At 32.2% G+C, this 22,957-nt stretch overlaps 4 protein-coding genes across 12 annotated transcripts; 2 read left to right on the forward strand and 2 right to left on the reverse strand.

Annotated features, from left to right (window-relative positions):
• LOC104742979 (agamous-like MADS-box protein AGL27) lies at window positions 280-11,816 on the reverse strand. 9 transcript variants are annotated; one of them, XM_019238661.1, is made up of 7 exons: window positions 11,464-11,816; window positions 9,259-9,316; window positions 9,045-9,106; window positions 8,867-8,963; window positions 8,717-8,758; window positions 900-941; window positions 280-728 (listed from the first exon to the last, which is right to left on the reverse strand). In XM_019238661.1, exons 1-7 carry the CDS (start codon window positions 11,646-11,648, stop codon window positions 627-629), a joined length of 588 nt encoding a protein of 195 aa, XP_019094206.1. In that variant the 5' UTR covers window positions 11,649-11,816; the 3' UTR covers window positions 280-626. The 9 variants fall into 9 exon arrangements, with proteins under 9 accessions (XP_019094206.1, XP_010462391.1, XP_010462413.1 ...); XM_010464089.1 differs by lacking the exons at window positions 8,717-8,758; window positions 8,867-8,963; window positions 9,045-9,106; window positions 9,259-9,316; window positions 11,464-11,816 and adding exons at window positions 1,246-1,287; window positions 1,405-1,501; window positions 1,587-1,648; window positions 1,842-1,899; window positions 3,950-4,303 and having other exon boundaries at window positions 900-974; XM_019238665.1 differs by having other exon boundaries at window positions 634-772.
• LOC104743011 lies at window positions 18,129-18,999 on the forward strand. The gene is made up of 2 exons (XM_010464130.2): window positions 18,129-18,461; window positions 18,631-18,999. The coding sequence occupies exons 1-2, from the start codon at window positions 18,229-18,231 to the stop codon at window positions 18,740-18,742; spliced, it is 345 nt and encodes a 114-aa protein (XP_010462432.1). The 5' UTR covers window positions 18,129-18,228; the 3' UTR covers window positions 18,743-18,999.
• LOC104743028 lies at window positions 20,231-21,001 on the forward strand. Its single transcript, XM_010464152.2, has one exon. The coding sequence runs from the start codon at window positions 20,326-20,328 to the stop codon at window positions 20,935-20,937; it is 612 nt and encodes a 203-aa protein (XP_010462454.1). The 5' UTR covers window positions 20,231-20,325; the 3' UTR covers window positions 20,938-21,001.
• LOC104743018 (annexin D2) lies at window positions 20,943-22,815 on the reverse strand. The gene is made up of 5 exons (XM_010464142.2): window positions 22,667-22,815; window positions 22,075-22,220; window positions 21,773-21,991; window positions 21,467-21,679; window positions 20,943-21,387 (listed from the first exon to the last, which is right to left on the reverse strand). Exons 1-5 carry the CDS (start codon window positions 22,740-22,742, stop codon window positions 21,088-21,090), a joined length of 954 nt encoding a protein of 317 aa, XP_010462444.1. The 5' UTR covers window positions 22,743-22,815; the 3' UTR covers window positions 20,943-21,087.

Genomic DNA, 22,957 nt, shown 5'->3' on the forward strand with positions numbered 1-22,957 from the left:
TGATTGGATGATATCTAATAATATATTTAAAGTAGTTAAAGGCCTGTGTGTACTATTTGTTGTACCAAGTCTTTCCGTTGAAAGTACTAATTTTGGAGTTCCTCAAAAGAAGAATTTAGAAAAAAGTACAAAATATCTGATATGGTTCAATGAATCAAGCTATATAAAAAGCTCAATATAACTATGCCACGTAAGGTAAGACAACTAATCAGTAAAAAAAACTGAATTAAGGGAAACAAAAAGAATTAAGAAGCTCTCTCTAGCTAGGGTTCTTCACGCTGAAGAAAGATAAAAACATTTATATCAAATCCGTACTTTCAAACAAGTATACAAAACACACGAATTCTGTCTGATCTTGTCTACGAAGGTACAATACAACAAAAGGTCGAAAACTTTATCTTAGTTTATACAATACTTTTTTCATAATAATAAAAAAAAAGCTTCGTTTTCCTTTTTTCTTTCTTACCTTTAATTTCCACACATAGAGGGAAGATAAAAAGGGTTTGAGATTATACAGCTTTTTTCTATTTTAGAAACTGTTTTTTTTTTCTTTCTTTCTTTCTTTCTTTTATATTCTGAATCAGGTTATGAGTTTCAGGTGAAAACTCAGCCGTTGATGATGATGATTACTTCAACAGCGAGAGAGTTTCCAGTAATTTGTTACCGGAGCAATTTTCGGATGACATTCCTCTCTCACCTTCGGTTCCCAGAATCGTCTTCATACCCATCTGTAAGAAACTTTCTTTCGTTTCTTTTAGTTTTTCTACAGCTACTAAACATTCACAAGAAATTAATCTATCTATATATATTTTATACAAGTGTATTAGTGTTTATATCTATATAGTGTATCAAATGATTAATCAGTTTTATGAAGCATAAGAGTTTTGTGTCTTTGTCACCTGGCTAGCCAGAAACTGATTCTCTTCTCTCAGCAACTTCTCCCGTTTGGAAAAGATCATAAAGGTCATTAGAATCTAACATGTTTTTAGAGCTATATGAGCTTATCGCCATCCAAATTCGGAGAGTCCAATTTAATCAAAGAGTTTCAAAATGATTTTTTTTTCATTTGTTAGAATTGGGGTTTCATCTAATAAAAGCCCAAGAACAAAATCAGGAACCAAGACAAGACCTAAAGATATATATCTAGAGTTAGTGATCTGCAGACTCCGAGGTTAATAGTATTCGAAAATCAGCATACCCTACAGAATATGGCTTTGCTACCAAATAAAAAACCAAAGCACTAACCGTTTCTTGAAGGGACTTCAGATCGTCCATCATCAGTTCTGTCTACAACAAGACATTAATTAAGGATTATGTCAAAAGGCTATTCTTGTATATCTAACTAAACAAACATTTTTAGGAAATTAGTTCAATTACTTAATTAGTAGCAGCATATATAGATACCTTCTTAGCTCTAGTTACGGACAGAGCAGTCTCGAGCTGTTCCTCCATAGACATTAAGGAATCTACACTTAGATTATCGACTGGTTCTTCAAGCTTTCTGTATTCATAAGTTGCCAAAAGAAAAAAGAAAAATATTTTTTTTTATCAGAAGAAGAGGGGGATAAAGATGTATTAGTGCTGACCTTTGCACTATATCCAGTAACTCCTTGTGTGGAAGATAATTCCGAGTTTTTTCCTCAAGATCCTGGACATGGAGAAAACAAGGGGATGGTCAGAAAGATGTGGAGTGCTCTTGAGTTTTCTGAGGAATTGCAATAAATGTAACTCTAGAGAATTAAGTCCAGTATGAGAAATTCAAAACAATGAGTTATCTCAGGCTCGACCAGTGCTTCTATCATATCATAACATCAAAACCATTTCCAGAATAGCTAACTTACTAGGACTTTTTGTTCATCGGCATGTTGTATCTCATAACGATCGATGATCTTGGACATGCTGGATATCATGAACAAAACAAGTATGCATTAGAAACAATAATTTGCACAATAAAACCATTACAAAACTACATACTAGAAATAGCATCAATAGATGACATTATAGAGCGAGCAAACCGGAGTGAAATAATGCTTATAAACGTTACATACTGCACCAATTCGCGTCACTGACCAATATATATTTTAAACAACTTTACTTCTTAGGCGTCTATGTATTAAAACAGTCAAAGTGAACATATATAGCTGATAATAAAAAACACTTTCACTCCCGAAGATCCTGTTATATATATGCAATTAACTTGCCAGCCAAACGAAGTCATTTTCTAACAGCTCCCTATGAATTCATTTGACTACCTCATTTTTTTCTAAGCTAAATAAATGTTATATAGAACAACAAAACGTTTAGCCAAACGATGTCAGGATTCTCCTTCAAATATAAGCCAAGAAAGTGAGATTGACATTTCAGGAAGGAGGTCACGACTTAATCCTGATTGGTGTCTTCCATGATATACTGATGCAATAACATGAATATACTTTTTACGATTTTAGAAAAACATCCTAAGTTGTGAATTTAACATTAATCTGAAAAAGAAGAAACCCTAAAAAAGGTTGTTAAATAAAAATCTTGATCTGAAGCCAAAACACTTTGTGTAGTGCAATTAAGTTAAGGTACCAAAAACCTACCAAAGAAACTACCTACCACTAGAGTTTTAAGTGTTGTAAAATAGAGGCAAATAGAGAACTATCCTAAAATTTAATATAGTGTGTATGTACGGTTACAAATTTAGCATATGTATGCGTTCTAGACCAAGCATTTTTGGTGTTAAAATAGACAATGCCAAGGCCTATATTGACAAGGATTACATTCTTATTTTCTAGAAGACATATTTTTCTTATTCCATTGATGATTTCTGTAAGTTGTATATAAGAAACACACTGTCATTATTGATTTGACAATGTACTTTCATTTTGGTTAATTGTACTCAACTCGATAAGTTCTAAAAGATAAGTAGCTGAGATTTCTTCTAAATGAAAGAGTGTCAAAAGGTCAGATGGTTAGGAATATCCACAACCAAAGATAGAAAACTACTAAATTCACTGAACAAATTGTTGTAGTCTACTCGTTTCATCCTATAAGTATAAACCGGCTATCAATTTCTACTCAATTAACCCTCTAGGCCACTGCGACATATAGTAGAAGGTCACCGTAGACTTTGGCAAAACATCTTGAACAAGAGGAGAAACAAAAAAGTCACTCACTAATCTAGATATATATCTTGTATTGGTGTCATATGGACACAACAATTACGCTTTAAAGGATTAAAATCAATATCCGGTTTGATAAGTAATGTGGCATGGGTGGCAAGTATTAATGTGAAAATTTATCCAAGCACCACAATCAACCTTCAAAAGCAAGTATAAACCTGGGAAGGTACTTAATCAAACACTCAATGGAAGAGAAATTATAAAACAAACAGTATACAATAATTGCACAATGTGGGATATCTAATTTAAACCAAAGACTCTTGATCTATGTTACCACTAACCCCAATTAATCTCATAACAAATACACCGGAAGTGCATTGCAATATTGGATATAAACCAAATCTCAAAATCTTAAAAGATACACATTGTTTCTTAAGAAAAAAAAAAAGAATCTTGAAAGTGAACAACAGATGAATTAGCGATACAAAGATTACAGAGAACGTATCACCACGTGTAGGAAAAATTCTTGAATCACATGCAATACTAAATTTTGTAACAATTAAAGGTAAAAAAATTTTAAAATAAAAATAAAAATCCATATTTAAAGATAGAAAAAAAAAAGCACGAAACGAACACCAAGAACATCGAGAAATTTAAATCTCAAATTAGGCTTAAGCGTAAGCATCAGCTCTCATCATATAGAAAAGAAAGAGTAGATCTCAGTTGATTTGTTGAAGGGAACAAAAAAGCCCTAGATTTGAAGTTTCTATATGGGGAAAAAAATAATTAAACAAAAGAGAAAAGGGCACAAAGTGAGAACCAAGAAGTGGGGAAAGTGAGCTTACTTGTCGCCGGAGGAAGAGTTGTAAAGTTTTCCGGAGCCGGAGACGACGAGGACAGCGATGGAGGATTCACAGAGAATTGAGAGTTGTCGAGCTTTCTCGATGAGACCATTGCGTCGTTTGGAGAAAGTGACTTGTCGACTGCTTTTCTTCTCGATTCGCTTGATCTCAACCTTTCTTCTTCCCATGGCTTCTCTCTCCGATCGATAAGGGTTATGCCCTAATTTGGTTCTAATGTCCGGAGACTCTCAAATGTTTTTTTGCTTCTTTTTATTCTTTTTTTTTCTTCTTCGTATTTTTTTTTTCCCTTTTTTGGGTTTTTTTTTTTTTTTTTTTTTTGGTTAAACGAGAGAGAAAAAAATAATAAGTGGAAACGGTTGTGTTTTGAAGCGACGAAGAGTCGTAGTAATCTCTTTACTTTCTTTTTTTTTGGTTTACGCTTGTCGAAATACCTTTGTGGCGGCGTTGTTAGCAATTTGACTATTAATCCAGTCGGTTAAACCGGTTTGAGCCCGATCATCATCCTCACCGAACAATGGTTTTATGCTATATTTTTAGATTGTTTCTTCGGTGGTTATCTCATTGGTTTTTCTTTTCTTTTCTTTTATGAAATTAATTAGTGTATATTGTATACGAATCGGGTACGGTTTATTTTAAAGGATTTTAATTATTATTTATGTAAGAGGGGTCGGATTCAAACTTTCACTACAATGGATGACGATTAGATTTTACTTCAAATATTTTCAAGAAATTACTGATAACCTTTCCGTTCATAATTAAGTATTATTTTTTATATAATGTTGGGATTAATTTCAGTGATATATGTAGTGGTTAAATCATTGTATGACAAATATAAAAGTGTGATATCGAACTAATTAAGAACTAAATTGAGCCGTAAAAAGTCATCTTCAACATCAAACTATCATATAACTTCTACAATCTACCGAGTAAGGAAAGAACAAAACATTAGTACGTCTGTCCAATTGAAATGTAGAAGTCTTTTTTTTTGGGAAACACGAAATGTAGAAGTCTTTATGACGAAAATTTAAGTATTGCATATAACACACATAGTTTATGCGTAAGACACAACAAATATACAATTTTACTACCATATATCTTTTTTGAGTTGGGTGGTTCTAAAAACATTTAAAGCATCTAAAACGAAAAACATACATATGCGCATATTTTAAAGTATTTTGTTATAAAACAAGACATGCCACTTATATAAGCCACATAAATGGTAAATCATTTATATTGTGAAAAATCGCTTGTTGGACCTAATTATAAGATATGATACTATATTAAGAATCATGGACATCCAACCTAAAACTAATTGGCAATGGAGTGTAGTGGTCCATGATACTTATATATTATCCCACAGAATACATCCCAACCGATGTGGGATCAAGGGCGAACTTATTAAGAGAGAAGGGGGTCAATGGACATCCAACCCAAAACCAATTGGAAATGGAATATAGTGGTCCATGATCCTTATATATTACCCTACAGAATACATCCCAACTGATGTGGGATCAGGGGCCAACTTATTAAGAGAGAAGGGATCAATTGACGCCCTAAAATATTAAAATCAACTTTGTTTATAGAAATATAGAAGAGATAGTTAGCACAAATGGTAAATATGTAAGTACACCTAAATCAGGGTTTGACTCTCATTTTCTACACACCTTGTGATTTTTTTTTAACTCAGTGTGCTATCAGCCAGTCTCCTCTCCGAGGTTCGTAGACATTTTTTTTTCTTTTTTTTGGTCAAATGGTTCGTAGACATTAAATGTGTTTTTCTCTTAGTATACTATCTTTTTTCATCAATCTCAAAAAGTTACAACTCGTTCACAGTTTCTCAAAACTTGGTTACGGATGTGGTTACTACTGCTTTTAGGCTTTGCCAAACGACCTCGTAGGACCCGCCGATTTCAGTTTTGGACCCGGGAAGAGGATCGTAGGTGTAGTCTTAAATGGGTCAAAACATTATATAGTAAACGAAGGTCCAAATAAGTTAAGCCCGATTTAGTTGACCAAAACACTTTGACACTCTAATTCAGTGAGTCAGACTTCAGATGACTCGGAAGATTACGGTTAGTCAATAGTCAGTCTCGAGTCGGTGTGTCAAACACAAGATACCAAATTATTCTTTTAAGTTATGTTTTACGGTTTTAGAGCTTAGATAAGTTATGCTGCTTACATAAATGTTTTTCATTACTGAAACTGGTCATTTGTTGAAGTCTCCACTCTCCAGACCCCTAGCTCATGTTTCGAGGTACAAATAAAGAGAAACTCTTGTGTTGGCTCCATCTAAGTTATGCTCGCTATTTTAATATTTTGATTTTGATTTTTTTTTTTGTATAAGAATCAAAACTTGTAGTCAAACATACAATACGATTACCACACAGTGATTAGTCTTTTATTTTGTTTAAACGAGAAAGAAAAAAAACACACATACAGTGAGAAGTGCTAAACGAATCATTTTGATATAGCTAAGACACGTGTAAACGCATGTCGAATTACCGGCGGGCGCGTTTTTTTTTCTTATTTATCTCTTTGTTGATCACAAAAATGTGAAACAAATGCATTCGTCGTATATTTTATCACGTTCTTAAATTTTGTAATATTATTAAAGTATATGAGATTTTTATTAAAACAAATCGTCAGGATATGGCTTTAAATTGAATATAATAGAAATGGTATATCCGTATACGCATATGTCCAATTTTAGAATTTACTTTGGGGTTTACTCGTAATTGTCTCGTTAAGACTCGAACCGACTACGACAATTCGCGCATGACTTACCGTCCGGTTCCACTGTTTCTAGGTTCGGGTAGTAAACTTGTAATCCCGAATCCCATTTCTGCTAGGCCCAAATAGTATTTTAATAAGCAAATATAAGCCCATCTAGACTTTGCTAGAAACGTGATTGGATGATATCTTGTTATATTTAAAGAAGTATAGGCCTGTGTGTATTGTACTACACAACCTCTATAAATTAATACTCTTTATAAATTAATAAATTCTTCTGGTCCTGAATTGGGCCGGTGTAAAAAATAACACATTTCAATAAAATAATAAGATAATAATTTTTTTGGAAATCCTATGTAAAAATATGGTCTCATCAATATTATAAATTAATAATCATATAAACTGATATATATATATATATATATATATATATATATCTAAGAAAATCTAGTAAAATATGTATCTATTGTTGTTTGCCTATTCTTGAATTTGCATTTTTGTTGGAGCTCATCTCTCATTTTTCATTGTTATATTCTCAAATCGCATCCATAAATTGTGAAGAGTAATAGATGTGATATTGCTTCTTTAGTAATTAGTTTTAAAGGTACCACAATATCTTCTGCGACATCATCATTACCATGAAGGATAGTCATAACAATTTTTTCTAAACTCTAAACTTCTAACATTTTTCATTTTTACCTAGATAATCTATTATACAATTGACATTCATCCTATTACGATAATCAAAATTATAAATTAAAAAAATTCTTTAAAAATGTGAATGATAACAAAAGTATCTTATTTTGTAATAGAAATTTTTCAATATGAAAATGAGAAAATCTCTTCATAAATTAATATTTTATTAATTTATCGATAAATTAAAACCTCTATAAATTAATAAAATTTCATGGTCCCGACCTTATTAATTTATAGAAGTTTTACTGTATTTTGGACTTCCTCAAAAACTGAACTAATAAACTTAAAAAAAGTACAAAATATCTGATATGTTAAAGGTAAGACAACTGATCAAACAAATTAAACTGAATAAGGGAAACCAAAAGAATTAAGAAGATATCTCTAGGGTTCTTCACGCTGAAGCTCTCTCTAGGGTTCTTCACGCTGAAGAAAGAAAAACATTTATATCCAATACCGTACTTGCAGACAAGACAACAAACACACGAATTCTGATCTTGTCTACGAAGGTACAACAAAGGTCGACATCTTTATCTTAGTTTTACAATACTTTTTCGTATATAAAAAAGTTTTTTTTTTTTACCTTAAATTCCACACAGAGGAAGATAAAAAAGGTTTGAGATTATGTAACTTTTTCTAATTTACAATTTTTTTTTTTTAATTCTGAATCAGGCTATGAGTTTAAGGAAGAAACTCAGCCGTTGATGATGGTGATTACTTGAGCAGCGGGAGAGTCTCCGGTATTTTGTTGCCGGAGCTATTTTCCGATGACATTCCTCTCTCACCTTCGGTTACCAGAAACGTCTTCTGCCCCATCTGTAAGAAACTTCCTTTCGTTTCTTTTAGTTTTTCTACAGCTACTAAACATTAACAAGCAATTAATCTACATATAAATTTGAGCAAGTGTATTGGTGTTTCTATCTCTATACTGTATCAAAAATGATTACTCAGTTTCATGAAGCATATAAGAGTTTGTGTTTTTGTCACCTGGCTAGCCAGAAACTGGTTCTCTTCTCTCAGCAACTTCTCCTGTTTGGACAAGATCGTAAAGGTCATTAGTTTCTAACAAGTTTTTAGAAGCTATCTGATCATCGCCATCCAATATTCTCATCCACGGAAAAAAGTCTTGATCAAGAATTTCAAAATGTTTTTTTTTTTTTTTCATTTGTTATGGTTAGGGTTTCATATAGCTAACAAGAATAAATCAGGAACTAAGACAAGACCTAATAGTTAAACTTGGTTTAGTAATCTGCAGACTCCGAGGTTAAGAATCAGCGTACCCTACAACATATGGCTTTGCTAGCAAATAAAAACCAAAGCACTAACCTTTTCTTGAAGGGACTTCAAATCCTCCATCATCAGTTCTGTCTACAACGAGACATTAATTAAGGATTGTCAAAAGACTATTCTTGTAAATCTAACAAAACAAAACATTTATAGGAAACTGGTTCAATCATTTAGTAGCAGCATAGATACCTTCTTAGCTCTAGTTACGGACAGAGCAGTCTCGAGCTGTTCCTCCATAGACATTAAGGAATCTACACTTACATTATCGACTGGTTCTTCAAGCTTGCTGTATTAGTAAGTTGCCAAAAGAAAAGAAAAATATTCTTTTATCAGAAGAAAAGGGAGATAAAGGTATCTTAGTGCTGACCTTTGGACTATTTCTAGTAACTTCTCGTGTGGAAGATAATTCCGAGCTTTTTCCTCAAGATCCTAGACATGCAGAAAAGAATGGGAATGGTCAGAAAGGATGTGAAAGTTCTTGAGCTTTCTGAAAAATGCAATCAATGTAGCTTAAGAGAATTAATTCCAGTATGAGAAATTCAAAACAATGAGTTTATATCTCAGGCTCTTAGCTAACTTACTAAGACTTTTTGTTCATCAGCATGTTGTATCTCATAACGATCGATGATCTTGGACATGCTGGAGATATCATGAACGAAACAAAAATGCATTAGAAACAATAACTTACGCAAAACTATTACAAAACTACATACCAGCAATCGCATCAATAGATGCCATTATAGAGCGAACCAATTTGTGTCATTGTTTTAAACAGCTTTACTTCAGTACTAACAGGCGCCTATAAAACAGTTAAAGTGTACATATATAGCTTAAATAAAATAAAAACACTTTAGGTTAGATAACAATAGTTTTTGTGTTGGTCTATTTTAGCTTTTCTCATTCCATCTGATTCTCTTTCATCATTATACCCACGCAATCTAAAACTGTAATGCTATAAGTATATAATCTCTAAATTCTTAATTTCAACCCCGAAGATCCTGTTATATCTATACATTTTCTAACTGCTCCCATTTTGCTACCATATTTTTTTCTAAGCTAAATCAATGTTATATAGAATAACAAAACGTTTAGCTACATGATGTCAGGATTCTACTTCGAGGACAAGCCAAGAAATTTGTTTTGGAATTTCAGGGAGAAAGGTCACGATGTAATCCTAAATGGTGTTTACCAATGATATACTGATGCAATAACATGAATATAATTTTTACAGTTTCAGAAAAATCTTAAGTTGTATATTTAACATTAATCACAGAAAGAACGAAAATTAAAAGGTTAGTTAAATAACAATCTTAATCTGAAGCCAAAACACATTGTATAGTGTCATTTAAGTTGAGGTACAAAAAAAACTACCAATGAACCTAGCTACAACTAGAGTTTAAGTACTGGAAAATAGAGGCAAATAAGAATGAACCTGGAATTGTATATATAGAGTGTGTACTGTTACAAATTTGGCACATATATGCTTTCATGATCAAGCATTTTGGTGTTAAAATAGGCAATGAGAAGGGCTATATTAAATATACACACATTGACAAGGATTACATTCCTATTTTCTAAAAGACGTATTTTTTATCCCATTGAAAATTTCTGTAAGTGTAAGTTTTAGATAAGAGACATACTGTCATTATTAGTTTGACAATGTAGTTTCATTTTGGTTAATTGTGATCAATTCGAGATGTTCTAAAAGAGAAGTAGTTGAGATTTCTTCTAAATGGAAGAATGTCAAAAGATCATATGGTTAGGAATATCCATCCACAATCAAAGATAGAAAACTATTACATTCATTGAACAGATGGTTCTAGTCTACTGGTTTCACCCTATCAGTATAATCCGGCAATCAATTTCTACTAAAGAACCCTCTAGGCCACTGCCACATATAGTAGAAGGTCACAGTAGACTTAGGCACAACATCTTGAGGAGCAACAAAAAGTCGATCACTACACTAATCTAGACATATTTATCTTGTATGGTGGCATATATACAGTTACGATTTGAAAGGGTTGACGAGGTGAAAATTTGATATCCAGTTTGATAAGTATTGTGGCATGTGTGGCAAGTATCAATGTGAAAAATTATCCAAAGCACTACAATCAACCTTAAAAAACAAGTATAAACCTTTGGACGGTACTTAATCAAAAAGAAATTACAAAACAAACATTCTACAATACATTCCGGATCAGTAATTGCACAATGTGTCATCTAATTTAAATCAAAGACTCTTGATGTACATGTTACCAGTAACCTCAATTAATCTCTCAACAAATCCACCGGAAGTGCATTGCAATTATTGGATATAAACCAAATCTCAAGATCTGGAAATATGCAAATTGTTTCTTAAAAAGAGAAAAAAAGAAAAGAAAAAAGGAATCTTGAAAGTGAACAACAGATGAATTGGTGATAAAAAAATTACTAAGAACGCATCAACACGTGTAGAAAGAATTCTTGAATCACACATGCAATACTAAAATTTGTAAAAATTAAAGGAAACATTTTTTCTATAAAAAAAAAAATCCATATTTAAAAACTAAAAAAAAAAAGCACGAGACGAACACCAAGAACTCCAAGAATATTTAATCTCAAATTAGGTTTTAAGCGTAAGCATCGGCTCTCATCATATAGAAAACAAAGAGTAGATCTCAGTTGATTTGTTGAAGGGAACAAAAAAGCCCTAGATTTGAAGTTTCTATATGGGGAAAAAATAATTAAACAAAAGAGAAAAAAAAGGCACAAAGTGAGAGGCCAAGAAGTGGGGAAAGTGAGCTTACTTGTCGCCGGAGGAAGAGTTGTAAAGTTTTCCGGAGCCGGAGACGACGAGGACAGCAATGGAGGATTCACAGAGAATTGAGAGTTGTCGAGCTTTCTCGATGAGACCATTGCGTCGTTTGGAGAAAGTGACTTGTCGACTGCTTTTCTTCTCGATTCGCTTGATCTCAACCTTTCTTCTTCCCATGGCTTCTCTCTCCGATCGATAAGGGTTATGCCCTAATTTGGTTCTAATGTCCGGAGACTCTCAAATGTTTTTTTGCTTCTTTTTATTCTTTTTTTTTTCTTCTTCGTATTTTTTTTTCCCTTTTTTGGGGTTTTTTTTTTTTTTTTTTTTTGGTTAAACGAGAGAGAAAAAAAATAATAAGTGGAAACGGTTGTGTTTTGAAGCGACGAAGAGTCGTAGTAATCTCTTTACCTTTTTTTTGTTTACGCTTGTCGAAAGCGCTTTGTGGCGGCGTTGTTAGCAATTTGACTATTAATCCAGTCGGTTAGACCGGTTTGAGTCCGATCATCATCCCCACCGCACAATGGTTTTATGCTATATTTTAGAGTGTTTTCTTCGGTGGTTATCTCATTGTTTTATTTTTTCTTTTCTTTTATGAAATTAATTAGGATACATTGGTCGGGAAGTATATTCGAATCGGGTACGGTTTATTTTAAAGGATTTCATGTAAGAGGTTCAAAGTTCAAACATTCACTACAATGGATGACGATTAGATTTTACTTCAAATATTTTCAAGAAATTACTGATAACCTTTCCGTTCATAATTGTTATTTTTTATATAATGATGGGATTAATTTTAGTGATATATGTAGTGGTTAAATCATTGTATGACAAATATAATAGTGTGATATCGAACTAATTAAGAACTAAATTGAGCCGTAAAAAGTTATCTTCAACATCAAACTATCATACAACTTCTACAATCTACCGAGTAAGGAAAGGAAAGAACAAACAAACCAATATATAGTATGTCTGTCAAATTGAAATGTAGAAGTCTTTTTTTTTTTTTTGGGAAACACGACATGTAGAAGTCTTTATGACAAAAAATTAAGTATATTGCATATAACACACATAGTTTATGCGTAAAGACACCACAAGTATACAATTTTACTACCATAAATCTTTTGAATTGAGTGGTTCTGAAAACACTTCAAGCATCTAAAACGAAAAAGCATATATATGCGTATATTATAGTATTTTGCTTTTTTTCCTAAGCGTCAAGAGATTTTATAAAACAATTTTGTTGGCACTTCGAGCAGTCTTGACTCTTGATCATTGTACTGGTGCATGCTCATTAACTTTTAAATGGTCGATCTATAACAATTCCAACGATCTCGCGCATATTGGTTTTAATCAAACTCAGTGTGCTATCAACCAGTCTCCTCTCCAAGGTTGGTAGACATTAAATGTGTTTTTCTCTTAGTATACCATCTTTTTCATCAACCTCAAAAAGTTACGACTCGTTCACAGTCTCTCAAAACTTGGTTACGGATGTGGTTACTACTGATTTTAGGCTTTTCCAAACGACCCCGTAGGATCCGCCGATTTCGGTTTTGGACCCGGGAAGAGGACCGTAGGTGTAGTCTTAAATGGGTCAAAACATTATATAGTAAACGAAGGCCCAAATAAGTTAAGCCCGATTTAGTTGACCAAAACACTTTTGACACTCTAATTCAGTGAGTCAGACTTCAGATGACTCGGAATATTACGGTTCGTCAGTCTCGAGTCGGTGTGTCAAACACAAGATACCAATTAATTCTTTGAGTTATGTTTTACGTTTTAGAGCTTAGATAAGTTATGCTGCTTACATAAATGTTTTCCATTACTGAAACTGGTCATTTGTTGAAGTCTCCAGACCCCTAGCTCATGTTTCGAGGTACAAATAAAGAGAAACTCTTGTCTAATTAGCTCCATCTAGGTTATGCTCGCTATTTTAAAATTTTGATTTTGATGTTTTAATTTTTTGTGTAAGATGCAAAACTTGCAAGTTGCTTTCATGTTCTTGTCGTAGTGAAGTGAATTTGATAATTTGCGTAAGTTAAGTGTCTCTTGGGTGAAGATTTTCATGATTAAGCCATTAGATCAGAACACATGTATATTGATTGCCCTGTCAAGCCTTTTATTTTATTTTCATTGTAACTGCTTTTGATAAAATGTTAAATTAAACTGACAAAGTCTAGGAACTGTATACAATATAAGTGGAATCTCTTAAAATGATAGAAAGTGAAAAACTAAAGTGGTACATACATAACCAGCCAGCCACTTGTCTAGGCTTTTTCTTTCAAGTTGGTAGGAAACATCAATTACTTATTTTTTTTTAAAAAAAGAAAACAACAAATAATTATTATGAATAAATGGAATCTATTGGTACAGAACCAAACACTTGTTTTGCTTTTCTTCTGTTTAAGGGCCCAGAGATTTATGGAAATAATTGGTTTAGGTCCTTTGATGGGTTCCATTGTTGATACCTTTGTCCTTTTGTGCTCTCACAATATTGGTTTTTAACTTTATTGCTTACCTCATGTAGCATTCACTGAATTCTTCAATACTTTATCACATTAGAAAAGACTCAATGAGTAATTACAACGTTGATGCAACAAAAAGTTCTTACATTTTGTGGGGCTGTGTGAGAAAACAATGATTTAACTTTATAATTGTACTCAATTATTGACAGCAGATCAATTTAATAACATTTTGGTATCTATGGAGTTTTTTTTTTAACTCTTTTTCTCTTAGAATAGTGTTCTAGAAGTCGAGAGAGTTCTGTGTGGAGTGGTACTATTCTCTTCTAACCAGTTGAAATAACCTTTACTTGGAACGATGAAGCTGCCGCTCTCACTAAAAACAAAAAAAAAAAGGTGAGAGGCAATGAGGAAAACAAAATGATATTTAGAGAAATCTATATATATAAAGTTAACTTTTCTCTCTTCTCCTTCCTCCACATCATCATCCACCTAATCAATATTTTTTTCTTTGTTTTTCATTAAAAAAATATTATTTTAAATATTCATTAATTGCTTATTCATTATTGATAACTAATAATAGTAGAAAATAAATATAAACGAATTAACTAAATTTAATTAAATTATAAAATAGTATAAACAATAATGTAAATTTATTGTTTAGTAAATAATAAAAATAATAACTATATAAAATGAATTAAGTAAAACAAATGGAAATTTTAGAATAGTAAAAATAATACTATGAATTTGTTTTAGTAATAATGTTATTATTCAAATTATAACAAAAAAATGAACATATTCCAAAATTTAAAATGAGATAATGAGTTTTAGAATGGAAGTAAGATTTTAATGCATAGTAAAGCAAAAAAATAATTTATGTAATTGTATTTATAAAAGTCTAAACAGAAAAATGAAATGAAACATTAGTTTCTAAGAAACATATACTACAAAGATCTATTGTTAAATTTCACTTGTAAAAAAAAAAAAATAATAATTACTTAACTCAACTTAAAAGTTTTAATCTAAAACGAGGATATTGTAAGGGTCACACTTTTTTTTTGGGAAAACTATGAAAAACATTTTTGAAAAAATAATCCATCTAAAAAAAAATCAACGGTCAGAAAATATTGAAAAAAAATATGTAAGGCGTTACAAAAAGTGACATGTGATTTGTGCAGTATCTCATAAGGTATATTATCAACTAGATGTACAATTTTATAACATGATAAAAAAATATATAAAACAAGCTCGAGACTTCATCAATTTTATCAAATAATTTTAACCCAAAATATGGCAAAAACAACATATTTAAAGTACACTATGTTTTTTTTAGAAGACTAAAGTGAGGTTGCATCACAAAATTAACATCTACAAATAACATATGAGGTTTTAGAAAAAAAATGTAACTTGGATTAGTGAACATATATTTAATGTCGGGTTTAAATGTTACCATTTAGACATTCTTAAATTGGTAGGAAATTTTATTATGGCAGATGATGCACTTGTACAACCCCATTGTAACAACATAACACTAAAACTGTTCATGAAACTTTTATATTTGCATTTAATGTGAGATATTGATATGTTTAAATGGTCTATATAATGAGGTCAACAATTGATATTCGACGTTAGAAATTTAAAAGATGTTTTCATGAGATAGGAATATGGAATGAACTCTTCTAACGATAAAAGGCCAGAAGATTGTCGATAATATTGTTTACTCTTCCATTGAAGTTCTTAAGTCATTTTTGTTATCATGTGATATATTTATATATATAAAGTTAGCTTTTCTCATTTCTGGTGCTGCCACGTCAGCTACTTTTTCTTTAATTTTGTGGGCTTTACAGATTTTAATAAGCCCTTTAAACAATCATACAAATAACAAATTGATTAACTAAATTTCATCCAAAATCTGTAGGCCCAACACTATTTCATTCAAAGTCTCTAGATCCATCACTATTTTTAAATCCTATGAATTCAATTATTTATTTTAAAATAAATTTAAAATATTCATGTAGTGGATATTCATGTTAATCATAATTAACGAAAGTTTAAATAAAAAAATAATTATGTAAAATAAATTAAATGTTAAAATAAGAAAACAATACTAATTTTTTATTAGTGGTAATAATATAGTTAAAATTTTCTATTAAACTGATCATAATTTAAAATTTCAAATATCAAAACAAGGCGACCCAAGCAACACTTTCAAATAATCAAGGAAACACAACTAGAAATCAATTAAAATTATTTGGCAGCACTTCACAAATCCATCACCAAAGAAAAAGACGCAAAGAGATGAACACACATTTAATAAACTAAAATGATTCAGATATATGAATACCACAATCAGATAACCTCATAACCATAACACAAAATTATATGAAAAAGACAACCAAGAAAACAAAAAAACAAACGGACTTTATAAAATTACAGCAAGATAAACAAGAAAATTAATTTTCTCCAAAACACAACTCACATCGAATCGAAAAAATCGCTCACAGGACAAACGGGAAAAAAAATTACAACCAAGAACACAAAACAACTCACAACTTAATTAGGAAACCTAAAGAAGCCAACATATTTTCATATAAACAAATTTGCCACCCAATTGACATTCACCTTTAACGAAATCAACAGGGGATAACCAAATATCCCCAACAGATGCGAAGCGAGCAAGGAATCAACCAAATACGCAAACCCAAAAAAAAATTCAAGGGAAAACAATTACGACAGGAATGACTGAAAAAATGATTATGAGCATCAAAGACATAAGTTCAATCCTCAAACAGACCTCTAGATCGGAAAATTTCTCTTCTCCTATCTGTTCACGAGGACATCGGATTTTGAAGAAGAACAAATCAATTTCAACTCAATAACATATAAATAATGGCCCAATAAACCCACAAATTATAAGTCTTACAGAGAAATTGGGCCCGAATGAAACAAACAAAAATAGCCCAGAAAAGAGGAATGTAAGTTATTGATTTTATTTTTTTACTTATTTTTCTTAATAAAATCCACAATCATTTTCACTCCAAACACTAAAACATTGACAAAAAAATTACTCCAACAATTTACAAAATACATATGAAAATATTAAATAACAATTCAACCACAAAATAGAAAATAATAATAAATTAATAACAACTAATAACTACAGCAAAACAACAACTTCAACTAAACAATGTTAACTTCTAATAATAATTTTTTTTAAAAGCATTATAAACACACAAGATGATCTCATTTTTTTCTTTAAAAACAGTAAACTAAATTATACTTACTGCAAAACATATTTTATTAAAATATCCAACAAAACAACATAAACAACCCAAATTAAATAAAAAAATAAACGTAAGATGAATTTACAAAAACCAAAAAAAATATACACAACAAAACTCGGAATACACCTTAATCTAACTACCGCGAGTAGCGCGGATCGATTGCTAGTATATATATATAATGAGACAAGACAGTGCAGCTAATATAAGAAGGATGCTAATGTGTCGAAACGTTTTTGGACATTTTGGTGACGCATTCATCCATTTAACATGTCCACACTAACCTTTTGTCCTGTTCCTAATGCTTATGATATCATACAAAAATTATTTTCTTTCTCTTTTGTAAAATTCAACATATTTTTGGGCCATCATAAGACCTCTCTATTATACATGAGGTAGAACTTGCTATATATAGAATAGAAGTATTCTGAATGTTTGCATCCGTATGAGATGTAAATATATATCTATCTGACTATGCAAGTGATTAAGCTACTAAACAAAACTGTATTCATTATTTTTCTCTAGCTAGATGAAATCGAAATTTTAAATGCGCTGTTTGATTACAAAAAAAAAACACTTGGCAAACTGTATCCATCATTACTTATTTTTGCGATTCATTTACAGATTTGAAGCAATAAATTCGATAATTTTGGGCATTGATTGAATAATGGCAACAATGGGTATGAAAGTCGAACTTTGTTACGCAATCTCTGATTAATTGATTGTCTTAACTCTTAATTTTTTTTTCTCAAGGTTCTTCATTACTTACACGGTTACACCATTATGATTACCTATATATAAAAAGAAAACAATTATAATTGTTAACTAAAAGAATGTTATAGTAATAAAAACAATATTATCTCAATTATTAGATTCTTCCACTTCTTTTCTTTTAAATAACTTGTGTTTTCTTCTCTTCTTCCTCCCCTTTGCTTTTTTCTCCCTCTCTCACTTCACACTTCTCCTCCTTCTTCTTCGTCTTCTTCTTGGAAAGAAAGAGAGAGAGAGAGAGATAAGATGGTGTTAGGAAAGCGTCATGGATCTCTGATCAAGAGAACAACAAGCATGAAGATGATCACACTCGATACACCCACGATCTATGATGCATCTCAGCCGTCCGATCATCTAACCATTCATCAACACCATCATAATCAGACGGTGGTGATGGCTACTAACTACGATGATTTCTTGAAGACTTGTAGCCTCTGCAATCGAAGTCTCTGCCATCATCGTGACATTTATATGTACAGGTACGAATACGGTTTTTTGTTTTTTTTTTTCTTTATTAATATTTCACAAACCCCTTCAACTAATTTCAAAAGATGTATTCATTACCGCTATATATATATGTAATATGGTTGAATATGAACAAATATTTCGTATATAATGAAAATGTTATATATTGTATCGTTTTTGTAGAGGGAACAACGCATTTTGTAGCTTAGAGTGCAGGGAGAAGCAAATTAAGCTGGACGAGAGAAAAGCAAAGAAAAACGGCTTCGTATCATCCAAGAAACCAATTCGTATTTAATCGATCGATCATGTATGATCTCTTATGATAATAATAATTTTTCCTTTATGGGTAAAATTAGTATGTGTTTGCGTTTTGTATATAAGAATGATGAAAAACCCGAGAAAAAAAAAAATAGAAAATGAGACTAAATGATTGTAGAGATCATATAATGTAGCTTCATTATAAGCTCTAGAGTAATCAAATTTGCTTTGTTCGTGTGAGTTTTCGTTGTGATGTGTAATATGTAATGTAATATCAATATTGGTGTATATGTATTCAGGTGGTCTACAACTTGTTGTAACATAATTGCAAAAGACTTTTATAATATCAGATGGACTGATTCTTAAACGTCTTTAGAAAATATAATTTGTGATAGGGATCAGTTGTGAGAAATTCTATAAATAAATTGTATCGAATCTTGGGTGACGAAAACTAAAAGATTTTATCTTATTTAAGAGCAAAATTCCAGTTGGCCGGCTAAATTCTCCCCTAATATTTAAAATTACAAGAAATAATAATATTTCTGTTCTATAAAAATAATAATATCAGTTGAAATATCATAGAATAATATGAGTTTTATATCCGTAGTGAATGTGATTTAAGTCCTAGCATACAAATTATTGTTTGGACTACCGATTTTGATTATAAACTAAATATTCGTATGAGTTAGAGAAAAAAAGAAGCTAATTTAACTTCTAACATTAAATTATAAGTACATTTAAAAGAATTAGATACAATATCAAGAAAATGCATTTTCTAGTTACAGAGTTTTCGGATAGCCAAGTGTTTTACATGTGGTGGATTGATTTGATCATTTGAGCTCCGACTCGGATGTTTTTGATTCGTGATAGGTTCACAAAAAGAAAGAGCTACTTGTCAGAAACATATGCATCCTGAAAATATAGTTGTCGGTTGATATTAAAAACACACAAAAATAAAATGTCTCTTGATGAATATGACTGACCCGAAACGTGGGCCAATACTGGCCCAACAATCATGGGCTTATAATGTCTATTACCGTGTAGTCTTTTTAAGTAATCCATATCACATACATACAAATTTGTGAAATGAAAAAAGTTGTGGGACCTTTTGATATATGAGTTTTGATTCTTGATAAGATCTTTGGATTTAGAAGATCAAAGCTTTGTTTCACTTTGATATTATTATAAGGATCATCGTATTGCAATGCACACTAGGAGTTAAAATTTCATTGGACTAACAAGGATTTGCACCAAGTCATGATCTAGTCCACACATGTTTCTTTTTGTATATAACCATACCTCTAGTGTATATTTTAATTCTAAATCTACTCTTTATTAAGCTTACAAAAGTTAAGAAAGTGTTGTCCTTTGGAATTCTTTAATGGGGATAATCAATGACCACTTACGAAGATCCCAAATCTTACAACTATCATTAAGATATTACAAAAGTAATGTGTAATGGTCTTAATGGATCACATAAAAACTATTAGAGTAATTTGATCATCCTCCATCATAAGGTGTATATAAATACATACAGAGTCTTTGTTCAATCAAACATATCCATCAACAAAAACCTCATCTTTGATTCTTGATTTTGTAAGCATTTTTTTTATTTAAAAAATGGGTGTTATGGAGAAGAAACTTCGTTCACTAAAATGCGAAGTGAGAATAGTAGAAGCAAGAAACGTAGAGATCAAGTCTCAAGCTACTACTCTGTTCGTTAGATTCTATCTCTCTGCAGGACACAACAGAAAGATCGAAGTAAAAACGAGACAGATCTCTTCGAAATCAGACCAGCTCATGTGGGATCAATCTTTTGGTCTGGAGTGTCAAGGGAACGAAGCAGCAGTTCAAGAACTGAAGCAACAGAGAGTTGTTTTCGAGCTACGGAGGAAGAAAACGTCAACTTTTCTTAGGAAGTCATCAAGATCTGAGGTTTTGGGGACAGGAGAGGTTTCATGGGAATCAGTTTTCGAGTCACCGGGCATGGAGATTGAGAGATTTGTGGTGATGGATGACTCCAAAACTCCGGTTTTTAGAGATGAGAAACCTATGTTGTTGAAGGTAGCTTTAAAGGTCCAAGCTTTAGAAGAAACGGAGAAGAAGTTGAACAAGAAAGAAGAAAGATTAGAGAAGCTTTGTTCTGTGTGTAGTAGTAGTAGAGATTGTGGAGGCTGCAGTTGCTTAGATTATGAAGCTTTTGCTTTGGCCTGTGCTTTAGATTGTATTTAAAGAAAGAAAGAAAAAAACAGATTTTGATTCAAATTAACAAACTCAAACGAACATTGGTGATAAATAGTTGCAGAACCAGTTTCACAACTCTTTTATTCATAACAAACCAGGCAGAGTAATAAAAGGGGGACATCAGAAATTGAAACAGTTTCAAACATCACCATGTCCGAGAAGAGCAACAAGCATGTCTTCATAATCACCAGAAGTGTCTTTGGCGATGGCACGGTCCAAAGGAATGCTGTTCCTTCGCTGATACTCCTCTTTGATACGTTCCATGTCAACTTCAGTTCTTGTAGTCACGACACGGGTTAGTCCCCATTCGTCTGTTCCCATTTTGTTGATTGATAGACGCAGAACCTTCTCAAAATGCTTCTCAGGGTATGTCAAACATGTGATTACAGCTCTTAGGAGTTTCAAGTAGTCATTGTCGTCTGACTCTTCCTTCAAGTTCTGCAATAATTTAACTTCATAATCAGCTGTCTAAACAAGACAATATAGCAGAAAAACACAGTTGGTGGGTAAAGTTAACCTTGTTAATAGAGTTTCCATGCTCGTTGTTGTAGTGGTTGAGTGTTGCACCTAGCTGTGCTTTGCTTCTGGTGGTCAAGATTCTGATTAAGTCATCATCGCTGTAAGCTTTCTCTGAGACCTTCTCGTGAAGTATCTTAGCTTCAGATCTTGCAAGCATCATGTTCACATCATCTCCTTCATACCTGAAAGTGCTCACAAGAGGAAGCAAAAGCTACACAAAAGAGGTGACAGAAGACGTCAGAAAAATGAGTCTCATATCCAAAACAAACATGCAAAGGCTCTGTTTAGTTATTGATTGATGTACCTTACGAAGGTCACCAGATGTGTGTTGAGCAACATCTTCCTCAAGTGATTTCTTGTAACGAGCTTGGTAAGCTTGCTTGACCTTGAAAAGCTGAAGAGCAGGCCTTGTGCAAGCAATTTCAACAAGAACCCAATTGTTCTTGGTGAACATTTTGGTGGATTCTTTAGCTAGATAAGCATCTCTCTCTGCTGGATCAAGAGTCCACAACATCACAGCACGCTGTTACAAAATTCAGTTTCACATCCCCAAATCAGTCACAAGAATATGTTTTCAGAGACAGAGAAGAGTTAAAAAAAAAAAACCTCAAAGTCACTAGAAAGCTCTTTGTCTAAGGCCTTGAGAAGATCCTCACTGTAGGTAGCTGCATAAACGCTGCGGATTAAGCTGCGTTGCGCTGCGTTCCTGTGAGCTAGGATTGATATGATCAGCTTCTCGTTGGTACCCCATCCTGTTTCCATCAAGACCAAACCAAAAAACAACATTTTTAAGACATGTCATGTCACAGATCTCATAAAGGAGAACACAAACAAACAACTATACATGTCATTTTCGAAAACATGATTTTGGATCACTACAGAACAAAAAGTAACATACTTTCATCATAATCAATCATTTAGGACATCATCAGACCNGGGGGGGGGGGGGGGGGGGGGGGGGTTACACAGATCAGGTCAAACAAGATTAAAGTAAATCCCTAACCACCAATGTACGTAGTCGTGACCAAAACATCAAAAACAGAACAAAATCTAAGAAACTTGACGATGGAGAGTACATAATAAGAAATCAATAGGATCAAACGACAAGATTAGATTAGATCGTAGAAGAAGAAGAAGAAGAAGAAGAAGAAACAAAAACTAGCAGATCAAATGATGAAAAGGAAAAGATCAGAGAGACCTGAGAATGCCTTGTGGAGTTGCTCTGCGTCTTCTTCAGGAAGAGGAACATTGCTTGGGACTTTGAGAGACGCCATTTTTGTTTTTTTTTTTTGTTTGGGATCAGTGAACTCTTTAGATCTCTCTCTCTGTGTGTTTTGATTGTAATGACTATAATGAGAGACGCGCACGTCTACTTAAGTAATGTAACGGGAGAATCCCAAAAATTATTTTAATTTGATAATTTCAAAGTTATTGTAAGTTAAAGTATTTAATTATAATAATGTTAATAATTGAATATGGACATATATTC

This window comes from Camelina sativa, chromosome 2, assembly GCF_000633955.1.
Source record: "Camelina sativa cultivar DH55 chromosome 2, Cs, whole genome shotgun sequence".
NCBI classification, from domain to species: domain Eukaryota; kingdom Viridiplantae; phylum Streptophyta; class Magnoliopsida; order Brassicales; family Brassicaceae; genus Camelina; species Camelina sativa.

Coding starts and splice junctions, on each gene's coding strand:
- LOC104742979 (XM_010464089.1), bottom strand. CDS start 4,134: ATGGGAAGAAGAAAGGTTGAGATCAAGCGAATCGAGAAGAAAAGCAGT. Junction 1,649..1,841: donor CCGATGAACAAAAAGTCCTA/GTAAGTTAGCTA, acceptor CTCCATGTCCAG/GATCTTGAGGAAAAAACTCG. Junction 729..899: donor ATCAGTTTCTGGCTAGCCAG/GTGACAAAGACA, acceptor AGTTTCTTACAG/ATGGGTATGAAGACGATTCT.
- LOC104743011 (XM_010464130.2), top strand. CDS start 18,229: ATGGTGTTAGGAAAGCGTCATGGATCTCTGATCAAGAGAACAACAAGC. Junction 18,462..18,630: donor CGTGACATTTATATGTACAG/GTACGAATACGG, acceptor TCGTTTTTGTAG/AGGGAACAACGCATTTTGTA.
- LOC104743028 (XM_010464152.2), top strand. CDS start 20,326: ATGGGTGTTATGGAGAAGAAACTTCGTTCACTAAAATGCGAAGTGAGA.
- LOC104743018 (XM_010464142.2), bottom strand. CDS start 22,742: ATGGCGTCTCTCAAAGTCCCAAGCAATGTTCCTCTTCCTGAAGAAGAC. Junction 22,221..22,666: donor ACTCCACAAGGCATTCTCAG/GTCTCTCTGATC, acceptor TGATGGAAACAG/GATGGGGTACCAACGAGAAG. Junction 21,992..22,074: donor AGCTTTCTAGTGACTTTGAG/GTTTTTTTTTTT, acceptor ATTTTGTAACAG/CGTGCTGTGATGTTGTGGAC.